Consider the following 27,618-nt stretch of genomic DNA (forward strand, 5'->3'; position numbering starts at 1 on the left):
ATAAAGTACAGCCAAGTTGCACTTTCAGCGACATGACAGAAATTGCGTTTCGTGATTTTCACCACTGAACACTGGGAGTTCACACATGCAACTGCAGCATGCAACTAACTGTAGGTGACACTTTAGTTGCGTGTATGAACTCGAGTTTACGACCAAATATCATGGGACCATAATGTGTGTGTGGGAAGGCAGTCATTGATGAAACTTAGAAAAATTTAATTCGTCAAGTTTTAAATAATTAACCTTTAGCACTTTTGAACTTTAGTAAAGCAAACTGCGTATTTACTTTTTTTATCATTTTATTTGGCCCTCGTACGCACTTCCGTATTTACTGAATCACATCGGAATGTAAAATCTTTGTATACAGCTTTTATCAAAGATTAGAACAAGGAGCAGACTGACTTCTTTCGCGCCAAATTGGAGTTGAGAAATCGGACCATAAACAAAGTGAATTACGTCAAACAGTATCCTTATAATATGTAATAATATTTACGACGTGGTGTCTTGTGTAGCAGTACACGTGAATTGCTGATATATTCTGCAGGTAACTGTAGACCTTATTAATTTTATGACATCTAGGGCTAATGTAGTAGTACTGCCAGAAGTTCTTAAGGTAATTGTTTTGCAGGGTTTTTTTTCTGTGGTGTTTCGTGTGAGTCTTTAATTTTACACTTGAAAAATTTGACTTGTTCTTCATAATGACGTCGTTACTTCTAATAAACCATTGTGTATAGCACTTCTGTTACTGTAGTCGAGTCCCCTGAACTAATGTTTTGATAACGACATTGCAGCATCACAAACGAATCAGGAGAAAGTCGATATATGACCGCCGTAAAGTATAGATATAATAAATTGTCCATTGGGAGAAATCAGAATAAGACTAAAAATTATAATTTTGTGGCACAGTTAGTACGCTAATGTAAAGTTTGCGACTACACATTGAAATCACGTGCGATCAGATACAACATTCGTGGTTACAATGCAACAGACATAGACACAAAACATCAGTAAGGATTCATTGTGCCATTATTGTTTGTTTACATACTATCTACTTGTGGCACATCAGTACCTTTCTTGACGTCGTTCGTAAGATCCCACTGCGTGGGATAGTGAGTAATTACCATCGTCGTTTGAACTCGTGACACTTTTATGGCAATTGATAATATACTGGAACAAATGTTTCTGAGTTGTACAGAAATGGATAACTTACAACATTTTGCAGCATAGATGGAAGAAGTGTAGTTAAGTTAGGATGCATTTAGGCATTACCGTATAGGAAACTGCTACTGTACGGAGACAAGGAATAATTAGTAAAGAGCAAAGAAGTATGAAGTAAGAAATTAGTGTTATAAAGGCATTTTTGTCCTTTCAGCATTATCCCGTAATTGACCATAGTGTGTGGCAATTACATTATATTAGCTTAAGTTATGTGATAGACATAAGTATTGATGAGTGTAAAATGAACTATGTAGTAATAGTTTTTATTTGTGTAAGGATGCAGAAATGCTACCTTAACGAAGTAAATCTGCAAAACTGCAGAATAGTTGTAAGTTGTATAACAACAAAAGGAATTTTTTAGTGGTACTTCCACTGGCACAGTGTTCCTTTATAAACACAAGCTAAAAATCTCATTACAAGCAAACTAGTATTTTATGCATTTCAGTATGAGTGACAGAAAACTTAATATTCATAGCATCTGTTAAGTACTTTGTCTTGCCACAGTTCACAGGTGACTGCTAATTACTGGTAGGTGGGAACAGTAGAAATTTGATCCGAAATGCTGTAAGACTTGCAGGTGATCAGTGTTTGGTTAGACTAATATTGAACCAGAAGAGCCAGCAGAGATCAATATAGCACATTGGGTGACAGTAGCAAAATGAAAGAGAAAAGCAGAGAACAGGTATAGAAGCAGATTATTGAGGAATCCAAGCCCCATCAAGGGCTACAATGGCATAGAAGAATATGGTCCACATAATTATGATTGATTACATGTTGTTATTGTCAGTCACATTAGGTGAGTGAGTATTGATTACCTCAGAGGTTACTCATAATCCAAAACAATTTGACTGTTTTTATGTTTTGCAGAAACTTCTAGTATCACAAATAATAATTTTACTGGAATAATTATGATAAGTCATTATCTTAAAAATTGTTGTAGATATATTTTAAATGAGTATTAGTTTAATATATCGTAATATTCTTACATTTATTTAGTGTTATACTGTTAGGCCTGTACCTTCCGTAGATAATGGCACTGATGCTTACCTGAAAGAAAAGGCATTGAGCAACAGGCAGGTACATTTAAAACTATATGCAGCTGGAAAATAGTTAGAAGGAAGGATGATCAGGTTTTAATGTCCTGTTGACATCTAAGTTGCAGAACTTGCAGTGGTGCAGAACTGTTTCAGGGACAGGGAATGATATCGGCCACATCTTTTCAAAGTAACTGCGTTCCCATTTGCCTGGAGCGATTGAGGGAAATCATGGAGAATCTAAATTGGTACGGCTGAACAAAGATTTGAACCATCATTCTCCCAAATGTGAGTCCAGTGTGCTAACCACTTCACCACATTTGCATTGTATGGAGGGAGACTGGCACACAGACAGAGAGAGAGATATTCATATTCATACACATGCAACTTGCGCGCGCGCGCGCACACACACACACACACACACACACACACACACACACACACACGGCATAGAGTATAACATTATTGGAAAAGAGGGGAAGGTGATATTTTGTTGAGAGTTGGCAAAGCTAACGAATGTGAATGTTATAAATAAAGGTTGTGGTAATAGACTGACCTGTTGCATGGCTTAATTTGTGGGTGCGCATGCCGTATTTAAAGACACTGTGCATCACGAAAAATGAACCATCAAGGTAAATTCAGAAAACATACAATACTTTAGTATTTCGATGTGTGTTATGTACATGTATTTCCCATAAACTACATAAAATGCAAGGAGTTCCACTACATAACTTTTGCGAATTCATGTGACTACATAACTTTAACGAATTCACGTGACATTATTTAAGGGAATTACACAAGACCTAATCAACACAGTTAAGTCGGTTGTATTTGAACCATGCTCCTAACAAATGAGGCTGTGCCATGGAAAGACCCTGGCTTCACATTCGAGTCGTCCTTCCATCAACATTTAGGTTTTCTGTGATATTCCTAAATCATTTAAAGTGGATGATGAAATAATTCTTTTGAAAGGCCATGACGGAGGTCCTCACAAATCCTAAAATATTATTATTTTCTAGTTGATTTTAATTTAAAGTATTGGTATGTTAGCATACTTTTTTTTGTGTAAAGACTGCCTATACCAGTACCACCGTCATGGAAGTCCCAATTCTCACACTCTATTTCTCTATCAGGTCACCCTTCTGTTTCTAAGAGACCATATGCGCCAAATGTGCAGCTTTCATTGTGAGGCGAATCACTACTCTGTTCATAGAATGCTTATCAGAGGTGTTACGAACAAATAGGAAGTTTGGGAAAAAGTATGGATAGTGGATAAAAGGGATGACATACATAAATAAGTAATGCCTTATGAAGAAAACATCGAAACTGTGTGTTTAGAGGTTCTATACAGAATAGGAGGACAGTCTTAAATAGATAGTTTTCAGTTCACACCAAAAGATCTAGTTTGTCACTCATGTTTTTCTGTTTTATTGAAAACCCATTGTAAATGGATGCTGCTGAATTGTGCTCACTTTACTTTACAAAACTTAAGGAAGTGTTTACCAAATGCAGTTTTTTTCTCTAGTGTTCACTGAATAAATGCTGCTGTTTCCGTCTGTATAATTCCATATCATTAAATACAAGTTCAGTGGGGAGAATATGGTCTCAGGGATGCAGATTTAAATATGAAGGTTTTGAGAACAAATGGCAAGTTCATGAATGGGCACCAATATCTTTCAGATCCATTATTTTGTGAGCTAAGTGTGTTGTTAGTGAATATAATGAGTTGCCCCATGATGCTTTAGGACAGAAGAGAGTGGAAATAAGCAAAGTACAAAAGTTTTCATGATTCTGTAATAGAGGAGCCCTGTGCAGCACCACCCATTTTTTGAGTATGGTCCTGAATATGGCACTTGCAAAATATTTTTCATTTACTTTCTGCTTAAAGAATTTAAATTTTCTAATTATTATTTGATAATTCTACAGTAATTCGGTGAAAGAAATTGTATGCACTGTATTATGTTGCAGCAAATTCACAAATTATATCTATTAATAATTTATTCATCCAAGTATAATTTTATAATGATATATGATTTGTCAGCTTATTACAAGGAAAACTATGTCATATAAGATGTGTCCAAAACGTCAATCCTGTTTTGCGAAAATACCTCATAAAACCAAAATTTCTGAAACTGCTAGTAGGCGACAAGGTGTCCATACCTCACCACAGAATGTGAATGTCAGAGGCTGACCTATTCTGGAAAGCAAGAAAGATGGTAATCTGATGCGACCAACTCCATGCTACACAGAAATGTTGATATACTGCATTCCAAAGATGAATCATGTTATTAAACCGACGGTCTTAATATACCCTGATGCACCGTGAAGGAATTTATCCAAATTGTATGGAAATCTGTAGATGTAACTTACATGCACAGGCACAGACCAACAAATTAGGCCTATTACAATTTCAGAAAAACTGGATGATTTATTCAAGTGAAAGAGCTTTATGAATCGAGCAATTCAATAACGTGTTGGTCCACCTCTGGCCCTTACGCAGGCAGTCATCTAGCTTGGCACTGATTGACAGAGTTGTTGGATGTTCTCCTGAGGGATATTGTGCCAAATTTTGTCCAACTGGCACATCAGAACATCAAAATCCCAAGGTGGTTGAGAGACTTACCCATAATGCTCTGGCAACCTTGTTGGCCAAGGTAGGGTTTCGCAAGCACAAAGGGAAGCAGTAGAAACTCTCACCTTGTGTGTGTGCAGGCACTATCTTGCTGAAATATAAGCCTAGAATGGCTTGCCATGAGGGTCAACAAAACGAGGCGTAGAATATCGTTGACGTGCCACTGTGCTGTAAGGGTGCTGTGGAGGATGACAACCAAAGGAGTTTGCTATGAAGTGAAATGCCACCCAAGACCATCACTCCTGGTTGTTGAGCTGTTAGATCAAGTGATAGTCAGGTTGGTATCCCACCACCGTCCAGGATGTCTCCAAGCACATCTTGGCTGGTCATCAGGGCCTGGAATCTCATTGACAGGAGTGGAATTGTCTTCAGGGATGAGTCCCACTTCGAACCGAGCAACGAAGGCATGTCTGGAGACAACCATAGGCAGCAGTGGAATACCAGTGTGACTGTTACCCCCTTTGTGACCTGACAACGAGGAGTGATGATCTGGGGTGCCATTTCAGTTCACAGTAGGACCCCTTTGGTTGTCAAACACAGCACCCATACAGCACAGCAGTAAGTTGACATTATTCTACACCCCATTTTGTTCCCCCTTGTGGCCCCAGGGGTTAGAATAGGCCTAAGGTATTCCTGCCTGTTGTAAGAGGTGACTAAAAGGAGTCTCATACCTTTTGGTCTTTATGTGATGGTCCCCTGTTGGGTTTGACCTCCATCTTTGTAAATTTTCCCAAAGAACAAGCCAATTGGGGAAGGGCACCTTACATGGTGCATCGTGTCCATCGTGCATTGAGGTATTTAGCCCACTTTCTCGTCATCGTATTGCAGTCCCACTCATTCTACATATCTTGGGCAAGGACACCTTCCTGGGTGCGTTTTCCCCCATTCACCATGCAGTGTCACTTTCTGCGCCAGTGATGACCATGGACTTCTCAGCACCTCATATCCAGCACGGTAGCCAGTCCGTTGTTGTGGGGCTGCCATGTACCCTGTTGGTTGTAGCCCCCTGACAACACAGGGATCACTCCGCTGATGCCTGTGCCGTTAACTCCCCACGTATTCCATGGAGTAGATGCCCATCTCCCTGGGGCATTGGGACTCCCGGCAATGGCACGCTTGCTGAGTCTGGGTGTCACCTGTGGGGGGGGGGGGGGGGTTTCCCTGGTCAGAGTGAGTGGCATCAGGGCAGATGACACGCCATGAAGCATAGTGCATCATATCTTACTGGTGGTCTGCCGCCACCAGCCTCAGTGTGTATACACTCCAGGACAACTGGGAAAAATGGGGAATGTTTTCATCAGAGAGAAAACAGGGAAAAACCCTGGAATTTTTAAGACTTCTGGGGAATTTTTCGTTGTTTTAGCTTTCAGTTAAATTTTTGTAGTTTTGACTGGTAAGAACTGAAACCTAATAAAGAATTTTACTTTAGCACATTACTGCATTGTAATATTGCAGCAATAAAACATAAACAAGGGAAAAAATAAAATTTAAGTTGTAAAGGAAATGAGTCATTTACAGCAACAATACACAGCGTGTGCACAAGCATCTGCCAACAGCAAAATGTATCGAAGGCTTTAGGGCGAAGACTATGCAATACTTCATAACAACAAACCGCTTCCGATGGACGTGACGTCACAACGGTTAACATTAGGTTCGTTTGAGCAGTTGCCAGTGGGTTTACACGCATTCGCAGTTGAGTCGTGTGTGAGCAATACCTCTCCCACTTCTGGCTACTTGAAGTGTGGCTGTTAGCTGTATCCTAGGTAACTAGACACGAGCTGTATCAGCAGTAGCTACAAGCAGCCAGATCCTACGCAGAAACATTTTTCTGGTGTAAATGATGACTAACTGACAACCTCAGCTGCCGACAGGTGTTGTTGATATACCTCGATGTGGACAGCTGAAAATTTGTGCCCCGACCGGGACTCGAACCCGGGATCTCCTGCTTACATGGCAGACGCTCCATCCATCTGAGCCACCGAGGACACAGTTGAATAGCGCGACTGCAGGGACTTATCCCTTGCACGCTTCCCGTGAGACTCACATTCCCAACTGTCCACAATTCTACATACGTATTGTACCTTATAGACATTTGCCCACCCACTCATTACTCGTGCACGCTTTGGCAATTCCAGTAAGAGTTTGGGCAACCTGTGCACGTACGTACAGACGAAGGTCAATGGCTGGGTAGCCTTTAACTATATATACGAAAACAGTAACTTGTTCTCGAAAGAACAGTTACTGTTGATGACCGTGCACAGTCCGCGTACAAACCCAGAGTCTCTAAGCAGGCAAAGTCTAAATTCAGTGCTAAGAAATATGACCCCAAATCATTCCCCTCCCTGACCACACAATGGGAGGAATGCCAGGCTAAGGATGGCAGTGAAGCTTATTCGCCCCGGCACCTCGTATGTAGGAGAGTTGGTGGGAAATCTTTCATGCCCGTGAAGCCTCAGTTTTTTGTGGAGCTTTTAGAAGACAAGTTTGGGGAGGCGGAGGCCATGTCCAAGAGGCACTCTGGGTCAGTCTTGATGAAAACAGCCCAGCCACGGGCATTGCTCATTGTGACACATTGGGGGATGTTTCTGTTACCATCACGCCCCATAAGAGCTTAATATAGTCCAGGGTATTATATTCCACAGGGACCTTCTTTTGCAGTCTGACAACGAGCTGCATGCCAATTAAGAGTGGCGAGGTGTTAGTTTCATCCGGCGCGTCCATCGGGGTCCGAGGGATAATCAGGTTGCCACTGGTGCCTTCATCTTGGCCTTCGAGGGTGACTCATTGCCCAAGAAGGTCAAGGTGATGGTCTACCACTGTGAGGTCAAGGCATATATATGTCTCCCCCAATGTGGTGCTTTAAGTGCTGGAAGTTTGGCCATATGTCTTCCCGCTGTACTTCCAGCGTCAATGTTGAGATTGTGGACGTCCATCACATCCCGATACTCCATGTGCCCTGCCTCCCATCTGTTTCAGCTGCTGAGAGCATCATTCATCCTGCTTGCCAGACAGCAGGATTTTACAGAAACAGAGAAAAATCATGTAGTATAAGACCCTGGACCGACTGACCTGCACTGAGGCTAAGAGGAAATTTGAGCACCTACATCCTGTGGCTATGACCTCCTCTTACGCTGCCGCTACAAGAACAGTTGTCGCCCCATCAGTTCCTCACATTCCTGTCGCCTCTCAGAACCAGCAGACCACACCTGCCCCCTTGATGGTGGGGGCACTTCCTCCCCGTTGCTCCCGCACCATTTACTTCAGGAGCATAACCCCCCCCCCCCCCACCTCCCCCAACCATCGGGGATATCAGTCCCCACTTCTGAGCCGGAGAAGCATAAGTCTTCTTTGGCTCCTCTCGCTAGTAAGGGGTCCCTTGAGTCATTCCGCCAGTGGCTGAAGAGCCCAAAAGTAGCTGGTCATAGGGCTTCACACTCATCCTCAGTCCCAGAGACTGAATCAGTAAAGTCCTCCCAGCCGGGGAATCCAGGGACCAGCAAGAGAAATCCAAAAAGAAAGTCCCCAAGACCAAGGGATTTGCGGTGACACCCACACCACTACTACCTACAAGCTCTTCGTCTGTGGATGAGGTGGAGATTCTGGCATCCGCTGAGGAACTTGAGCTCATCAGACCCTCAGACAATGGATATAGACTGCTCAGTCAATAAGTCGGTGGCAGCAGGTCACCCTGAGGCGTAAACTGCCTCATTGAATGTTCCATGCCTTCCCAGCCTTACGATGACGTCATCCTCCAGTGGAATTAGCCTGACTGAGCTAAGGCAACTGTTAAGCTTTACATCTGCCTTCTGCATTGCTGTCCAGGAAACATGGTTCCTGACTATGCCCTAAACTCAGTCAGTAGTGAAACTGAACCCCTTCCAACCCCTCTTGAAGCTGTGTCTGTCAGAATAAGGATGACACAGGAAATAACTGTCTGCAATGTGTATCTTCCTCCAAATGGTGCAGTATCCGTGAATGAATTAACTGCACTGATTGATCAACGCCCTAAACCTTTCCAACTTTTGGGAGATTTTAACGCCCATAACCCCTTGTGGGGTGGCATTGTGCTTACTGGCCGAGGCAGATATGTTGAAACTTTCCTGTCTCAGGTCGACCTCTGCCTCTTAAATATTGGGACTGCCACACATTTCAGTGTGGCTCATGCTAGTTACTCGGCCATTGATTTATCAGTTCGCAACCCAGGACATTTCCCATCTATCCATTGGAGAGCATATGATGACCTGTGTGGTAGTGACCACTTCCCCATCTTCCTGTCACAGCTCCGGCGTCAGGCCCATGGACACTGACCTGTGTGGTAGTGACCACTTCCCCATCTTCCTGTCACAGCTCCGGCGTCAGGCCCATGGACACCTGCCCAGACGGGGTTTAAAGAAGGTGGATTGGGAAACTTTCACCTCTACTATCACTGTTGAATCTCCCCCAGGCGGCAACATTGATGTGATGGTTGAGCAGGTGACTACAAAAATCATTTTTGTGGCAGAAAACAGGGTCTCTCGCTCTTTAGGGTGCCCCCAGTGAAAGGCAGTCCCTTGGTGGTCGCCAGAAGTTGCTGAAGCAATTAAGGAGTGTCAGTGATCTCTACAGTGGCATAAGTGGCACCCTTCCCTGGAGCACACCATAGCCTGTAAAGGCTCTGTGCTCGTGTTCACCAACTTATCAAACGTCGGAAGCAGGAGTGTTGGTCGAGATATGTCTCGACCATTGAGTGCTTAATGTCACCTTCCCAAGTCTGGGCAAAGAGCAAACGTGTTTTCGGGTACCAGACCTCAACAGGTGTTCCTGGTGTTAATATAAATGGCCTGTTATGTACCAATGCAAACTTGATTGCCGAGCAATTTGCTGAACACTATGCTTGAGCCTCTGCATCGGAGAATTACCCCCAGCCTCTCGTACACTAAAATGGCGGCTAGAAGGGAAAGTCCTCTCGTTCACTATATGCCACAGTGAATCCTGTAACGCCCCATTTACAGAGTGAGAGTTCTTCAGTGCCCTTGCACATTGCCCTGACATAGCTCCTGGGCCTGATTGGACCGACAGTCAGATGATTAAACATCTCTCATCTGACTACAAGCAACATCATCATCTTCAACTGGATCTGGTGTGATGGTGTCTTTCCATCACAATGGCGGGAGAGCACCATCATTCTGGTACTCAAACCCGGTAAAAACCTGCTTGATGTGGATAGCTATTGGCCCATCAGCCTCACCAACATTCTTTGTAAGCTGCTGGAACATATGGTGTGTCAGCGGTTGGGTTGGGTCCTGGAGTACATGGCCTACTGGCTCAGCTCCATGTCAGGCAGCTTCCGCCAGGTTCACTCTACCACTGATAAGCTTGTTTCCCTAGAGTCTGCCATCCGAACAGCTTTTTCCAGACACCAACACCTGGTTGCCATCTTTTTTGATTTACGAAAAGCATGTGACACGACTTGGCGCCATCATATCCTTGCCACATTATATGAGTGGGGTCTCTGAGGCTCACTCCTGATTTTTATCGAAAATTTCCTGTTGCTTCGTACTTTCCATGTCCAAGTAGGTGCCTCCTATAGTTCCCACCATATACAGGAGAATGGGGTCCCGCACAGCTCTGTATTGAGTGTCTCTCTATTTTTAGTGCCAATTAATGGTCTAGCAGCAGCTGTAGGGCCGTCCGTGTCACCTTGTCTGTATGCAGACAACTTCTGCATTTCATACTGCTGCACCACTACTGGTGTTTCTGAGCGGCGCCTACAAGGAGCCACCCACAAGGCGCAGTCATGGGCTCTAGTCCATGGTTTCCAGTTTTCGGCCGCAAAGTCGTGTTATGCATTTCTGTCGGCTTCCTACTGTTCATCCAGAACCAGAACTTTACCTTAATGACGATCCACTCACTGTAGTGGAGACATAGCGATTCTTAGGATTGGTTTTTGACACCCAATTGACTTGGCTTCCTCACCTTTGTGGGCTTAAGCAGAAGCCCTGGCAGAACCTCAATGCCCTCTGCTGCCTGAACAACACCAACTGGGCTGCAGATCACTCTACACTGCTGTTGCTCTACAGACCCCTTGTTCAATCCCGTCTTTACTATGGGTGTCTGGTTTATGGTTTGGTGGCACCCTCAGTGTTGCGTTTACTCGACCCATTGCACCGATGTGGCGTTCGCCTAACAGGAGCTTTTGGGACAAGTCCGGTGACAGCTTAGGCGTCCACAAATGCTGCCCAGCTACGTTGCACACGTTCATAGTTCTCCTGCGCATCCAAATCACCATCTCCTTTTCCCACACAAGGCAGTTCATCTTCCACATCGGCGACTCAGGTCTGGGCTTCCAGTTGCAGTTCGTATCCGATCCCCTCTTTCCGAACTGGAGACCTTGACTTTACCACCTATACTGGAGATCCATTCATGTACACCTCCATGGTGTAAATCTAGGCCGCAGCTTCGCCTGGACCTTTCACATGGCCCTAAGGACTCGGGTAACCCCAAGGCTCTACACTGCCACTTTGTCTTGATTTTTGACGTGTACCGAGGCCACAAAGTGTTGTGCACCTATGGCTCGATGGCAGATGGTCACATCGGCTTTGCGTATGTCCATGGAGAACATATTGAACAGCATTCCTTGTGCGCTGGCTGCAGTATTTTCACTGTTAAGCTGGTGGCTATATCTTATGCTCCTGGGCATATCCGTTCATGGCTTGGGGAGTCATTTCTTCTGTGTATTACTGACCCCATGAGCAGCCTACAAGCTATCGACCAGTGTTACCCTCGTCATCCTGTGGTAGCGACCATCCAGGAGCCCCATCTATGCCCTGGAATGGTCCAGTCGTTCAGTGGTGTTTGTTAGGATCCCAGGTAACGTTGGAATCCCAAGTAATAAACTTGCCGACAGGCTACGCTGAAACCACTTATGTAGATTGGCTTCCCTGCAACTGACCTGCGTTCAGTACTACACCACAGGGTTTTTCAGCTTTGGGAGACGAAGTGACATAACCTCAGCACACACAACAAGCTGCATGCCGTTAAGGAGATTGTGAATTTGTGGCAGTCCTCCATGCGGGCCTCTTGCAGGGACTCTGTGGTTCTCTGCCGGCTCTGCATTGGCCACACTTGGGTGACACACGGCTATGATGACCCACCTCGGTGTAGGTACGGCACCTGGCTGGAGGTGGCCCATATATTTGTGAGATGTCCTTCTTTGTGTGCCCTGCGATGGACTCCTCAGTTACTGGACTCGTTGCCAATAATTTTAGCTGACAGCACGTCATTGGCTAATTTAGTTTTACATTTTATATGTGATGGTGGGTTTTATCAAGTTTCAGCGCATGTGCTTTGCCCCTTTGTGTTCTCCACTCTAATTCTTTTAGGGGGGATGTTTTAATGTGTCGCAGAGTGGCTGGCTTTTCCTTTTTATTCTCGTGGTCGGCCAGCCATGATCATCTGCTCTCTTGGTTTTACCCTTCTACCTGTTTCTTGCTTCTCTCTGTGGTTTTCTTTTCCTGTTTTGTCCATAGTAGTGTTGGTTGTCGTTCTGTCATTCTTCTGGTTCTTCCATTTTCCTTTTTTTTCTCTTTTTTCCCATGTATGATTACTTTACTGGGAACAAGGCACCAATGACTTCGCAGTTTGGTCCCTTCCCCCACCCTCTTTATACCAACCAACCCATTTTGTTGCCCTTCTTGCCAAGACATCTCGAGTTCTAATTTCTGCAAAATAATGCCCACCTGCACATTGTGAGGGTTTCTATTGCTTGTCTTCGTGCTTGTGAAACCCCACCTTAGCCAGCAACATTGCAGGTATTCTCCCCAACTGAGAATGTTTAGAGCATTATGGGCAGGTCCCTCCAACTATCTTAGGATTTTGACGATCTGACGCACCAATTGGACAGAATTTGGCATGTTATCCCTCAGGAGGACATCCAACAACTCTATCAATCGGTGTGAAGTTGGATACTGCTTGCATAAAGGCCAGAGGTAGACCAACACATTATTGACTTGCTCGATTTGTGAAGCACTTTCTATTGAATAAATCATCCAATTTTTCTGAAATCATAATCATTTGTTTGTCTTTACGTGTATGTCACATCTACCGATTTACATCCTGTTCAGATATTTCCTCCATGGTGCATCGCTTTTTTGTCTTTGAGCGTATTTGGCTCATCAGTGCATGAGTATAATGTGCAAAGGACAGGGTACTTAATTGTTTACCTACACAAAATCTTTTCAGTAAAATTGAAACTGCTGGCGGTATGGAAATTTACCAATAATTGTCCAAACTCTATAAATTTCTCTTATAGTTTTACGTTTTGCTATTTTCTAATTTGTCTGTAAACAGTTCACTTTGATGAATACATTGTACATGTGACAGTGCAGAAGTTATTCATAAGTATATTCGGAGGACAAGGCTATTAGAGAAGAGCCAAATTAATATTGGTTTGATTATCAGTTGTATTACACAGCTCTAGTGGTACTTGACTAATAATTATATTTACCCTCAAAAGTACACACATTTAGTTCCTGGAAGTTAAAACAAAAAAAATTGTTACAAACTGAGCTTTCGGCCAGAATCAGTCTCAGAAAAGAAAGGAACCCTATCTTGCTGCTCAGGAAACTGTTGATTCCTCACACGTTTCACTCAACAGTTTCTGCCCACTCTTTTCTCTCACCTCCTCCCATTTCACATCCCCTCACTCTCATTGTGCACTGCTCTCTGCCACACACCCACCAGTCTTTTCCCCTCTCTGCTCCTCTCCTTCCCTGCTCCCTCCCCCCTCTGCCCCTCTCCAACACCTGCCGACACTGTGCCTGGCAGGCTTCTCCTGCCTCCCAGTTCCTGCACGCTCCGCCAGATGTTGCTCTTCTCCCCACCCGTACCCTGGTATCTCTCCCCCTTCCCTGCCCCACTCAGGATTTCGCAGCCTGGCCAGAGGAGCAGGAAACAGGGATTCCTTTCTTTTCTGAGGAATGCATTGGCCAAAAGCGTAGTGTGAACAGTCTTTTCATTGTGCCTGTCTACAACTCACTGTGTCATTTTTATAGTGACTAGCAATTGTTGATATTCCAACCAGGACTTTCCATTGTTTGATTTTACCCACAAAAAGAGAGGTGTGTGGAACAGTAACTTTCTACACTGATATATCTTTCACAACTGACAACATAGCTTAGTGGAAAGTTATTTACAACTTTTACGGAAACCAGACTGCAGTTATAACAATCGAAAAACTTAAAAGGGAAGCAGAAGTTGAGAAGAAAGGGCGACAGTTTTGTTGCCCATACCCAGTGTTGTTCAATCTGTACATTGAACAAGCTGTGGAGAAAAACGACGAGAAATTAAGAAAGGGAATTGAAATATAGGGACATTGTTATTGTCAGAGACGACAAAAAACTTAATAGAGCAGCTGAATGGAATGGAAATTATCTTGAAAAGAGGTTACAAGATGAACATCAACAATAGTAATGAAATGTAGTGGAATTAAATCTGGTACTGGTTAAGGAATTAAGAATAGGAAATGGGAGACACTGAAAGTGATAGATGAGTTTTGCTATTTGGACGGCAAAGTAACTGATGATGCTCAAAATATAGGGGACAGCACTTCTGAAAAAGAGGAATTTCAAACATTTTATATAAATTTAGGGGTTAGAAATCATTTTCTGAAGTTATTTGTCCGGAGTAAGGCCTTGTACAGAAGTGCAACATGGACGACATTTCAGATAAGTAGACATATAATCTTTGTGGAACTACAGAAGAATGCTGAAGGTGAGATGGTTAGATCAAGTAATGAGTGAGGATGCATCCAATCAAATTGGGATAAAATGAAATTTATGGCACAGATTGACTAAGAGAAGGGTACATTGGTAGGATACCTCTTGAGGTGCAAAGGAATGGTACTGGTAATGGAGGGAAGTGTTCAGAGTAAAAATTGTGGGGAGAGGTCAAGGGGGCAGTTTCAAGTGGAAGTAGGTTACAGTTGTTAACCAGAGATGAAGGCTTGCGCGCGACCCATAAGAAGAGTTGCATCAAACCAGTCTTTGAACTCAAGACCACAGCAACCACATTAATACAGCATTTACCATATTGGGACATGACTGATGTTATTCCTGATGTTATTCTTTCCCATTAATATTTGTGCCTCATGATCTGGCAAATAATTGCTAATTTTTCTCTATATACACTTCACCTGAAAAATAAAAAAGAAAAACTTTCTTGTGCATCTCTTTGGGTGATCCCAGTAGCTGCCTTTCCTGTTCTTCTTATGTTTGTTTTTAAATTAGATTTCTATGTTAAACTAATTGTGTTTATCTCATAGTGTATATGTTGTTTTTAACATGTAAGTGGTGGAACTTAATATTGCATTTTTCACGGTTTTATTGATTCTAAGCAACTGGATATCCTTTCACATTTGTTACCCATTTAATCCATTAATGGAAGCACTTTTTTGGCAGCAGAAAATTTGTTCAAAGTCTGAAATATTTACTATGTGTAGTGTAATGCTATGATGGTATGTAAGGGATAATCAGTTTACAGGATTTAGTGCAGTGCTCTAAAAAGTGACCATCTGATGTTTTTGATTACTGAGTCCAGTGGAACAATTGAAATTGAGAACAGAACAGCTGTTAGACCAGGAGGTTAGAAGGGTGTTACTTGGCTGTTTAGTAAATATATTGATATAGTTAAAATGTTGGTGTTATTGTGCTGTTTTATTTTATCTACAGCAGGTATGAAAAGAACAGATAAAAGTTTCACAATTTTTGTGAAGATATTTTTTACCCTCAGGATAGTGTATTGGGTCTACTTCCGTTCTTAATATATGTCAACGACTTTCCAGGGAGTTATAATAAACAGGGGAAAAGTTCTTTTTACTGATGACAGTGACACCATAGTCACTGATAAAATACCAGAACTCCTATGAGGAAAAGCAAATAAAACCCTCAAGGATGTTCATGATGGGCAGCATGTAATAAATTAACATTGAACACTAAGAAAACAAACCGTATGCACTTCGGCATGAAACTGGAATACAGTTCTACTGCAATAGGCATACATGATAAACCTCTAGGTTGTGTGACAAACATAAAGCTTTTAAAGATGAATATTGTCAGTTAATAAGGAATGAACAAACAAATGTACTGGCAAAAATAATGTCATCAGTGTGTTTTGTTCCTAGCATTCTATCATAAGTTTGTAACAGCCAATATTCCTATATACACTCAGTTCTAAGTTGTGAAAGTCTCTTCCGGGCACTGAAGGCACAAAACACACACAATTTTTTAATGACACAAACGTGCAATAAAAACATCAGTTGACTCTTGTCAAGTTATAACAACAGCTCCACTCACTGCCACTGCCTGCCATCGTGGTATGAGGTCTGAAGAATTTCAAAAACTGACCGAAGCTGGTTACCACAAAGTAAATGTTTTTGTGGCCGAGACTGTCCTCATTTTTAATTTACTTTTTGCCAGGCTGTTGTTCTCCACAAGAAGTGCCGGCCGGTGTGACCGAGCGGCTCTAGGCACTTCAGTCTGGAACCACGTGACCGCTACGGTCGCAGGTTCGAATCCTGCCTCGGGCATGGATGTGTGTGGTGTCCTTAGGTTAGTTAGGTTTAACTAGTTCTAAGTTCTAGGGGACTGATGACCTCAGATGTCAAGTCCCATAGTTCTCAGAGCCATTTGAACCCATCCACAAGAAGTGTTCTCAAAAATTTCTTACAATAAACTGCCCAAGAAGATGAAAAAAGTTACTAGAATACATGTGTTTAAAAAGGCGGCTAAAATATTCTTCGTAAGTACTGCATACAACAAAGTTAAAGATTGCTTAGAGGACTCAGAGTATTTGTTAGTAATGAAAGGATATAACTACAACACCTTGTCACATTATGCTTTATGATCACTGTTTACTGCTTTCACAAGAAAATCATGTGCCATGATAGTAATCCCTTGTAATTCTCATGAGTTCATCATCTCTCTCATCAGGGGGATGCTGATTCAAACATTCAGATGGATGGAGGGGAGGATGTGAACACGCGCAGAGGGATGGAATCAGTTTTCTAAGCAGAGTAGAATTAGTTAATGTGGCATAGCAGCATGTTCATGTCTCAGGACTCACCCGTTGGTGTTCGGTAATGAAGAGCAAAACTGTGTTTCATGTTACAAGTTGTCTCGAGCAGGTTGTGTGTAAATCAAAGAACATTGTACTATAGATTCCTACCAAATGAAGCAATGACTTCATATTTGTGAGGTTGGTTGGTTGGTTTGGGGAAGGAGACCAGACAGCGTGGTCATCGGTCTCATCGGATTAGGGAAGGATGGGGAAGGAAGTCGGCCGTGCCCTTACAGAGGAACCATCCCGGCATTTGCCTAGAGCGATTTAGGGAAATCACGGAAAACCTAAATCAGGATGGCCGGACGCGGGATTGAACCATCGTCCTCCCGAATGCGATATATTTGTGAGGTTGGCATTTAAACTGTCTGGCCATCCTGATTTAGGTTTTCTGTGGTTTTCGTAAATCATGCCAGACAAATGCTATGACAGTTCCATCATAAAGGCCGACCATCTATCCTATCTTTACAAAGCATATTTATATATACTGTATGTATGCGTGTTCTTCAGTTATTAATTTTCATTGTATTACAGTGTCACCAGTATCATTGTAAGATGATCCCTGGATGAATAAACAAACAAATGGGAATAGCATGTCATTATTCAGTTCTTAATATGTCATTTAACGGTCTTCAACTTCACTGTCCATTTGAATCATGTATGAAACAGTCTGAGACATAGAAATAAAGTCACTCTTTTTTTGCCATTTGGTGGGCAGTTGGGATGAAATTCCATAGATCTTCTCAGGATTATGTCATCGGGTCTTGTTATTATTCTTGCACCATCTATTTATCTTGACCCATTCATTTTCGGTGGGATAAAAAAATAGGGCTAGAGTGCAGTTTGTTGCCATTCTTTTCAGTTTTGGTACATTTCTTAGATATTTTTGCAGAAAGTTCCAACACCAACATGAACAAGTTATAATCACTTTGATCGTCTTTTATAAGAGATTGAGTGCTTTAATGTAGTATATTGATTGATTAAAAAAATATATATGTACTTTGATATCACAGTTGATTCAAGAGTTTAAATGGTTAAATAGCAACAAAATTACACGCCCTTCTGCATACTATCATTTGCTAAAAAACCTTGCTTTGACATCTTGCACTGTTAGTGAACAGGAAGAGGTGTTGAGTCTTACTTGACTCACTATCTACGTACACGTTTAATACTGATCCACTCATTCTGGAAATGAGTTGAAATAACTGCTGTATAACCAAATAATCATCACCACATATGCTGTGAGATGTTAATTGGATGTCATTGTATCCAGTGGTTGTGTTTGATGCAGATGTGTAAGAACATCATAGATGTGCAGTTGTGTAATCAGAAGGAAGTTTATCTTTGTACACAAAAAGGGATGAGAGGTACTGTAACCAGTAGTCAAGATGGCACTATCGAAAGCTTGGATGTTGAACATACAGCTGTAGGCCACTAGCAACAGACAAATTACCACACACACTTGCCACCTCAGTTCAGTATCTGTAGAATAGTGACAGGCAAATTATGTGTAATATTCAAGAACTATTACCTCTTCTTGGTGCCCCATTGTAAATTTTGCTGTATTGGACTGGACTTCAATTGGGGCAGCAATATTCTCTGGCCTATTTTTGTGCCATTAAGTGTACTTTTGACAGTATCTGTCACATGGTCTGGGAGATTGCTGAAATTAAATAAAAATTTGATATTCATTTACCACTTAAGTTACTTTTTAAAATAACAACACTCACCTACATGTTAATGGCTGTAATTGTGTTTTGTTTTAAGATACATTGGGAGATACGTTTTCCTGATAAGTATGTATTGTGATCATTATGGACTTTTAAAGTCTTTATCATTCTACCTGTTCAGTCTGTAATGAAAGTATTGTGTTATGCTTTAAGAATTTTGATTTATCTTTCTTTTCAGAAACAGTCATTCACCTCCAAAAATGGCCAAAGAATATATTACAGGCAAAAGCTGGGTTGAGTTAATGGAGGAAGAGGAAGAAACCTCAGGAGAAGAAATACAATCTCGGGATAAAGAATTAGCTGAGGAAGAGAGGCTTCTAGCTGAGGACGACTTGGATAACATGGGAGAAAGGCTAGAAGCTAAGAAAGAAAGTTTTTATGCTGATGAGGTGACTAAGAAAAGTGAAGAACAAAAGCTGCATGAAGAAAGCTGTTTGGATGTACAAGAGCATTCCAGAACGGAATTGAAGGGAAAACTTGAAGTTTCCGATATTAAAGTGAAAACAGAAATGGAAGCTTCTTCAACCCATGAGTTGTCTACAAAAGCTATTTTGCCAAATGATAAAATCAAGACTGAGCCAGGCACTCACATTAGATGTAATGGGGATGCTTCAGTTGCTGGTGTCAAGCAAGAGACAAATGTGTGTACTATAAAGATAAAAAGTGAAGTTGAGGAAATTGATGATGATAATGATCGAATTTCAAAAGAACTGGATCTCATGGAAAATGAGCTGTTTAATGTACAAGAGGAAAACAGTGATTCCGTAAAAGACAGGGTTAGCAATTTTGTAAAAGTTGGCATTAGTGATTCTGTAAAAGATAATGTTGTTATGAAATGTAAAGACAGTCTCATTGTAGAGAGCAGTGCAAATAGTGTCGCTAAGGAAACTGAAACACACACATTTGTACACCCAGAAACAATGGTTAATGGTGATCATAAAGCTTCTGATAAGATGGATGATACAAGACATGTTTCAACTAGCACACAGACTTCACCAAGGAAAAATAGAAATACTCGTAAAAGGAAAAGTTCGTCCAATGTAGGAAACAACAGGAGGAAATATTCTTGCAGGTTGGTGGTAATAATTTCTTTGGTTTAATTTAGTTACTTTTATTAATAATTTCCTGTTAAATCTGTTCCACATCCATATATTATGCTAAAAACCATTCGAAAGTAACAGCACCATTTACGTACCAAAAAAAAAGTTTAAGGCATTAGTGCCTAAAAGGTTTTGAGTGCTTTCAAATACTTTTCAGTTATGACTGAATGCGTGTAACACATTAAGTAAAATTTTTGAACACTTACTAATCAGGAACACAGATACCACTTCATCATGTTATAGTCCATTTCCAGTATTGGGGAGGGGACCCTCTGAAATATGATTCTGGCTGTAAAAATTTAATTCTAAGAACTGTTGGTAGAGCCCTTCTCTTCAGGCCCCAATTACCCATAAAGTAATCAGTTTGTAGCACTGCTTAGTGAGGAATAAATATAGATGTACTGCTCATTAATCAACCATATATATCATAGTGTGGTGAGTCAGTGTCTGCAACATTTTAAGCATGATATGCTGACACACTGCTAAGTGACACTGTTAACAGAGGTCTATGCTATCAAGTGATAAACAAGAAAATTGATTGTATCGATCCTATGCTGTGACATTTACAAGAATTCGTTTTTGATAGAGATTGCTGTGAGCTTAGCCCAGACAGGGTTTAGTGCTGTTCACATTTCTCACCAAACACTAGGAACTATGGTAGAGAAGTGCATCTTGGATAGGCTTGTCGTTGGCCCTCCTTCCATTTGCTAGTTCCTGTGAAATTTGGATTCCAGCCCAAGAGAAAATTTATTGAGATTCGGAGATTGAAACTTCAGTAGTGCCTTAGAAGCCGTTAGGCACACCCAACAATTACCACACCCTCCTCGCTGTTCTTAAGTTTGGCTGAATAAACAATAACTTGACTCCTAGAAACACACCTTGTTCCTTTTTTTTTTTTTTAATTGCTCATTTTTTTCCGCAGTAAGTTGTAGAATTTTAGCATTTGAAGATGTGTTACTTGAATTGAGAAAGTATTAAGATAATATGAAAAAGAATGTAGTATAGTTATAATCATGGAGGGAATAGTAGAGCAGAATGTAATTAAAATTAGATCTTTTTTATTACAAAAGAACTGAACAAGGAGGAAACTAATGTGCAGGCTATATTGTATTTGGAGAAAACTAAAATTAATGTCACATATATGGAAGGAATCTTCAGCATAATAACAGGACTTGTTTAAAGACTGAATAAATGATATTCTAGGGAATTAATTCAGGTCAATGCAACAAGATGTTATAATTTTGATAATGTAGTTATCAGGAACTGGTAAATAACAGCTGATCCCATTGCAAGACAGTAAAGGGGTTTTCGAATACAGTAACGGAACAAAAACTAAAGAATGATTCCTCATTGGAAAAAAAGGTGTGAAAACAGAAATGATGCTATTTTCCCAAGATCTCAGAATTTGCCATGAAGAGCATGTTTTACTTTAACAAACAAGAGAGTCTCACTGACATGATACATAATTTGGGGTCGACATCATTTTTCTTTCAGGCAGAATCTTCTCACGAAATTTCAGTCGTCATCTTTCTCCTCCGAATGTGAAAATATTTTGTTGACACCAACCTACACAGGGAGAAGCGATCATCATAATAAAATAAGGGAAATCGGAGGTTACACAGAAAGATACAGGTGTTCGTTTTATCCGTGTGCTGTTCGAGATTGAAATAATTGAGAATTACTGTGAGGCTGTTTCAATGAACATTCTTCCAGGCACGGAAGTGTGATTTGCAGAGCATCCATGTAGATATAGAAATTGTTCTAGAAGAAAAAAAATAGACTTGGCAAACACAGGCACCTAAATAAGCAACTGATTTTATCATACAATAAAGAAGTATTACAGGATGGTCCTAAACTACTTTCAAATTGCAGATTAGATTAGATTAATACTTGTTCCATAGATCATGAATACGACACTTCGTAATGATGTGGAATGTGTCAGGTTAATAAAAGATGTCTGTACAAGATATTACATTACACAAAATATTGCATGACATAAATGTTTAAGTTGGTTTTTCCCCCCCTCCCTTAATTTATATCTAAAAATTTAGCCAATGAGTAGAAGGAGTTGTCATCTAGAAATTCTTTTAATTTATTTTTAAATGTTGGTTGACTATCTGCCAGGCTTTTGATGGTGTTTAGTAGGTGACCAAAGACTTTTGTGGCAGCATAATTTACCCCTTTCTGTGCCAAAGTCAGATTTAACCCTGCATAGTGAAGATCAACCTTTCTCCTGGTGTTATAGCTATGCACACTGCTATTACTTTTGAACTGGGTTGGATTATTAACAACTAATTTCATAAGTGAATCTATATACTGTGAGGATCCCTAGATAATTAAATAGATGTCTGCAGGATGACCGTGGGTGGGCTCCAGCAATTATTCTGATTACATGTTTTTGAGCAATGAATACTTTTCTACTCAACGATGAATTGCCCCAGAATATGATGCCATACGAAAGCAGTGAATGAAAGTAGGCATAGTAAGCTAATTTACTGAGATTCTTATCACCAAAATTTGCAATAACCCTAATAGCATATGTAGCTGAACTCAGACATTGCAGCAGACCATCAATGTGTTGCTTCCAGTTTAACCTCTCATCAATGGACACACCTAAAAATTTTGAAAATTCTACCTTAGCTACAGACTTCTGTTCAAAGTCTATATTTATTACTGGAGTTGTGCCATTTACTGTATGGAACTGTATATACTGTGTTTTATCAAAATTTAGAGTCCATTTGCTGAGAACCACTTAATAATTTTGTGAAAAACATCATTTACAATTAAGTCACTTAGTTCTTGGTTTTTGGATGTTATTACTATACTTGTATCATCAGCAAAAAGAACTAACTTTGCATCTTCATCAATGTGGAATGGTAAGTCATTAATGTATATCAAGAACAGTAAAGGACCTAAGACCGAACTCTGTGGGACCCCATACTTGATAGCCCTCCAGTTTGAGGAGTCAGCTGTTGTTTTAACATTACATGAACCACTTATTTCAACTTTCTGCATTCTTCCAGTTAAGTATGAATTAAACCATTTGTGCGCTGCCCCCCTCAAACCATAATGATTTAGCTTATCTAAAAGAATTCCATGATTTACACAATCAAAGGCCTTTGAGAGATCACAAAAAATACCAATGGGTGATGTCCGGTTATTCAGAGCATTTAATATTTGATCAGTGAAAGCGTATATAGCATTTTCTGTTGAAAAGCCTTTCTGAAAACCAAATTGACATTTTGTTAGTACTTTATTTTTACAAATATGGGAGGCTGCTCTTGAATACATTACTTTCTCAAAAATTTTTGATAGAGCTGTCAGAAGAGAGATTGGGCGATAGTTGTTGACATCCGACGTATCCCCCTTTTTATGCAATGGTTTTACAGTGGCATATTTCAGTCTATCGGGGAAAACACCCTGCTCCAAAGAGCTATTACATACATGGCTGAGAATCCTACTTATCTGTGGGGAACAAGCTTTAAGTATCTTGCTGGAAATGCCATCAATTTCGTAGGAGCTTTTACTTTTCAGTGAGTTTATAATTTTACTGATTTCAGAGTGAGAGGTTGGTGGAAATACAGTAGTTTTAAACTGCACAGGTATGGCCTGTTCTATTAGAAGCCTTGCCTCTTCTTGTGAAGATCTAGATCCTATTTTCTCCACAACATTTAAAAAATGATTATTGAAAATATTTTCAATTTCTGATTGTTTGTTAGTACACTTGTCATTCAGTTTTATGGCACTAAAGTCTTCCTGTGCTCTTGGTTGCCCTGTTTTCCTTTCAATAATATTCGAAATTGCTTTAATTTTATTATCAGAGTTTCTGATCTCAGACATGATACACATGCTTCTGGACTTTTTATTAACTTTTCTTAGTACCGCACAATAGTTTTTATAATATTGAACAATTTTGGGGTCAGTACTCCCTCTTGCTGTTAGATACAGTTCTCTTTTATGGTTGCAAGATGTTCTTATTCCTTTAGTTAGCCAAGGTTTTTTATATGTTTTCTTGGAATTATGTTTAACCATTTTCTTGGGAAAACAATTTTCAAATACCCTTAAAAATGTATCGTGAAATAAGTTATATTTCAAGTTTGCATCGGGTTCCGTATACACTTCATCCCAGTCTAGCTGCTTTAGGCTTTCCCTAAAGTTTGAAATTTTTATATTGTTAATTGAACGCACTGCTTTGAAATTCTGAGTTGATATACTGCATGGAGCTATGTCATGTACTGTAACTAGCTGTGCACCATGATCTGAAAGACCATTGTCCTTAAACTTATCTTGGTCTATAAAAAAGTTATCTATCAATGTCCTGCTGTTCTTTGTTATCCAAGTAGGAAAATCAATGATGGAGCTCAAATTGAAAGAACTGAGTAATACTACAAGGTCATTCTTCCTATTACACTCTTTCAGGGAATCAACATTGAAATCCCCACAAATGATAATTTGCTTCCCCCTGTCTGACAGATAGCACAACAACGCATCCAAGTTTTCTAGAAATAGCTGGAAATTCCCTGAGCGGGGCCTATACACTGTTACAATTATGAAAGTGCCGTCATTTAGTTTTAGTTCAGTGGCACATGCTTCCATATGTTGCTCTACACAAAATTTTGTAGTTTCTAAATTTTTTACACTGTGGAAGCTTTTGACATATATGGCAACCCCTCCTCTCATCATATTATCTCTACTTACATGTGCAGCTAATTTGTACCCATTGATGCTAACCTTTTGCATATCAGTGACAAAGTGATCCTCAGACAGGCATAGTACACCTATTACATTCTCAGTTTCTATATCTTCTAAACAAAGCAGAAGCTCATCCATTTTATTCTTCAATCCCCCAATATTTTGATGAAATATATTAACATTATTTTTCACTTTACTTTTGTGAGTATTTTGAACTTTTTTAACATCTTTAGTACATGCCTGGCTGAATTTCCCACTGGACACTGATCTTACACTAAAAAGGAGGTTCCACCATGAGTTGTAGTTCCTCCCCCATTTAAATTTCCTGCTATCAGCCCAGCCAGTTTACCCTTCCCTTTCTTGTTGAGGTGTAGGCCATGTCTAGTATAGTCCCACCTACAGGGTAAATCAACAGGAACCACACCAATGTGTGACCCTGCACCAGATCCAAGTAGCCGTTCCAACTCCAAATTAACTCTCCTGACAGAAGAGCTCGAATGAGGCTGGTCGTGGCACTCCAGAACCGACACAAACCCAACACTGGTATGACTCGATGTTAATGCAATCTGTGCCAGGTCACACTCTATGCTGTACCCTGGATCTCTGTCAATACTGTTGCCCGGCCCACCCACAATAACCACGGTATCTTCCTTAGTAAAGCCTCTACATAGTGAACCTAAATCCTCTGTAACCTGCCCCAGTCCAGCACTAGGTTTGAAAAAACTTGTGACCTGGTATTCTGACTCTAATTCATCCTGCAGAAATTGGCCCACACCCCTAGCATGTGAGCTACTTTCTCTTTGCAGACTTCCCTACCTTCTTATTCAATTTGCTGCTGAAAGCTTGTTGAGTCCTGTTTACATCTACTTCTGTGAGAGTTTCATCAGTTTCTGACTGAGGCAACAGGTCAAACCTATTTTGTACATTAATAATAAAGCTGTCAGAAGAATTTCTTGGCCTGTTCTTTATGCCTGTTGCCACTTCCCACCCCTGTTTACCCTTCTCCCCCCTTAACCTGCCCAGTTCTCGCCTAGCTTCATCTAACTCAGCCTGAAGGGCAGCAATTTTCCCCTCCTATTCCAAAATCTTTCTATCTCTACTGCATAGCCTACAGAACCACTGATGAGTCTCGCTCATTTTCCCAATTCCCACGCCACTACAATCGCCCCAATGAAAAAAGTTACTACATCCATCACACCAGACCCCGGAGCTAACGATTATACGGCACGTGAGGCACTTTACACTCATGGTACAAATCGATTTTAGTGACAGAAAGACGATTAAGTTACCAGAAAACAATGAAAATACCTGTACGAAAAATTAGGCCTACTCGCGACAATGTAAACAATGGTTTAAAATTGTGGTATGAAGTTTCATCTGAAAGCTCAAAAGTTCGGCCTGGCCGCGATATGTAAACAAAATGAACTTTATGTGATTACTGTGAAAATACGCGAGTAAGACAAAAACCTTTAATGGTATGCTTGAAGAGCACTATAATTAACGTAATAAATTAGTTTATACTTAAATTACTTATCTTGTACGAGAGCTGTGACTCAGACGTCCGTATAGCAGGCACAGGGCTACCAACTGTGATCACTGACAAGTAACAGACAGAAAGAAAGATATAAAGTTGGGAAAGGAATGAATTTGTGAGACCAGAATTCATATATTTTAATTATAAGACTTTAGTAAATAGTTACGGAGATTTATAGATACTTGTATATACAAAAACATCACATGATTGGAAATCTCCATTGAGTTAGGTAACTATTAAAGAAGTGAGGAGAGTTTTCATCAAAACAGAACAGGGTCATAATTGAAATTGTTGAATTGAACAAAACTATTCATAACTGTCTGTTAGAGGATGTAAGAAGATAAAATGAAGATTTGTTTAGAAAAACAGTTGAAAAATAAATAGGTGCTACAGCATTATTCCTTTGTCTCTTTAGCTGATGCATTGCAGTAATAAAGAATGTGTGTTCAGATTCGACATTGGCTACAAGCTTATTCTGGAAGACCAGTTTTAAAGATTATCTTAACAAATGCGTCAGACCATACAATAAAATAGCCCAAAAAATTGGCACTTGAGAGAATTGCCACAAAGTACGGCTGGAAAATATGAAACCTTAACACTTATGTCACCTTCTGCAGTACTGTGCAAAGATAACACTATAATGTTGCAGTTTTTTTCCCACGCAGCCCCCCTGTGGGCCCTGAGGTTAGAATAGGCTCAAGGTATTCCTGGCTGTCTTAAGAGGCGACTAAAACGAGTTTCACACCTTTCGGCCGTTATGTGATGGTCCTCTGTGGGGTTTGACCCCCATTTTTCAAAATTTTCCCAAAGAACGAGCCAATTGGGGAAGGGTGCCATACATAGTGCTTCGTGTCCGTCATGCATTGAGATCTTTACCCCAGATTGCTCATTGAGGCATTGCAGTTCTGCTCATCCTCGCATCTCATGTGTAAGGACACCTTCCTGGGTGTGTTTTACTCCACCCACTATCCAGTGTCTTTTCTGCGCCGACGATGACCATGGAATTCTTTGCACCTCGTATCCAGCACTGTAGCCAGTCCGTTGCGGTGGGGCCGCCATGTACCCTGGTTGGTTGTAGCTGCCTGACTACTCAGGGATCGCTCTGCTGATGCCTGCACCGTTAACTCCCACATATGCTATGGAGTAGATGCCCGTCACCCTGGGGCATCGGGACTCCCGGCAATGGCCATTCTGCCAGGTGGCCTTTGCTGCAGCTGGGTGGTGCCCGTGGAGAGGGTCCCTGGTCGGAATGGGTGGCATCAGGGCAGATGACACGCCATGAAGTGTAGTACGTCATCTCTTGCTAGTGGTCCGGTGCCAGCAGTCTCTAAGCGGGCAAAGTCTAACTTCAATGCTAAGAAATTACCCCAAATCGTTCACCTCCCTGGCCACACCATGGGAGGAGCGCCAGGCTAAGGATGGCAGTGAAGCTTATTCACCCCGGTACCTCGTATGTACGAGAGTTGATTGGGAATCTTTCCTGTCCGTGAAGCCTCAGATTTTTGTGGAGCATTTAGAAGACAAGTTTGGGGAGGTGGAGGGCTTGTCCAAAATGCGCTCTGGGTCAGTCTTGATAAAAACAGCA

The 27,618-nt window shown here is 41.0% G+C and overlaps 1 protein-coding gene across 1 annotated transcript in view; it reads left to right on the forward strand.

The window, feature by feature from the left end:
- Positions 1 to 249: 249 nt before the first annotated feature.
- The window catches only part of LOC126188034 (histone RNA hairpin-binding protein), a 70,132-nt gene continuing 42,763 nt past the window's right edge, over positions 250 to 27,618 (forward strand). Inside the window, exons 1-2 of the mRNA XM_049929459.1 lie at positions 250 to 544; positions 18,886 to 19,779. Of these exons, the coding sequence (XP_049785416.1) occupies positions 18,908 to 19,779 (872 nt within the window). The 5' untranslated portion in view covers positions 250 to 544; positions 18,886 to 18,907. The remainder of the gene's footprint in view (positions 545 to 18,885; positions 19,780 to 27,618) is intronic.

This window comes from Schistocerca cancellata, chromosome 5 (genome assembly GCF_023864275.1).
Source record: "Schistocerca cancellata isolate TAMUIC-IGC-003103 chromosome 5, iqSchCanc2.1, whole genome shotgun sequence".
In the NCBI taxonomy this organism is placed as follows: domain Eukaryota; kingdom Metazoa; phylum Arthropoda; class Insecta; order Orthoptera; family Acrididae; genus Schistocerca; species Schistocerca cancellata.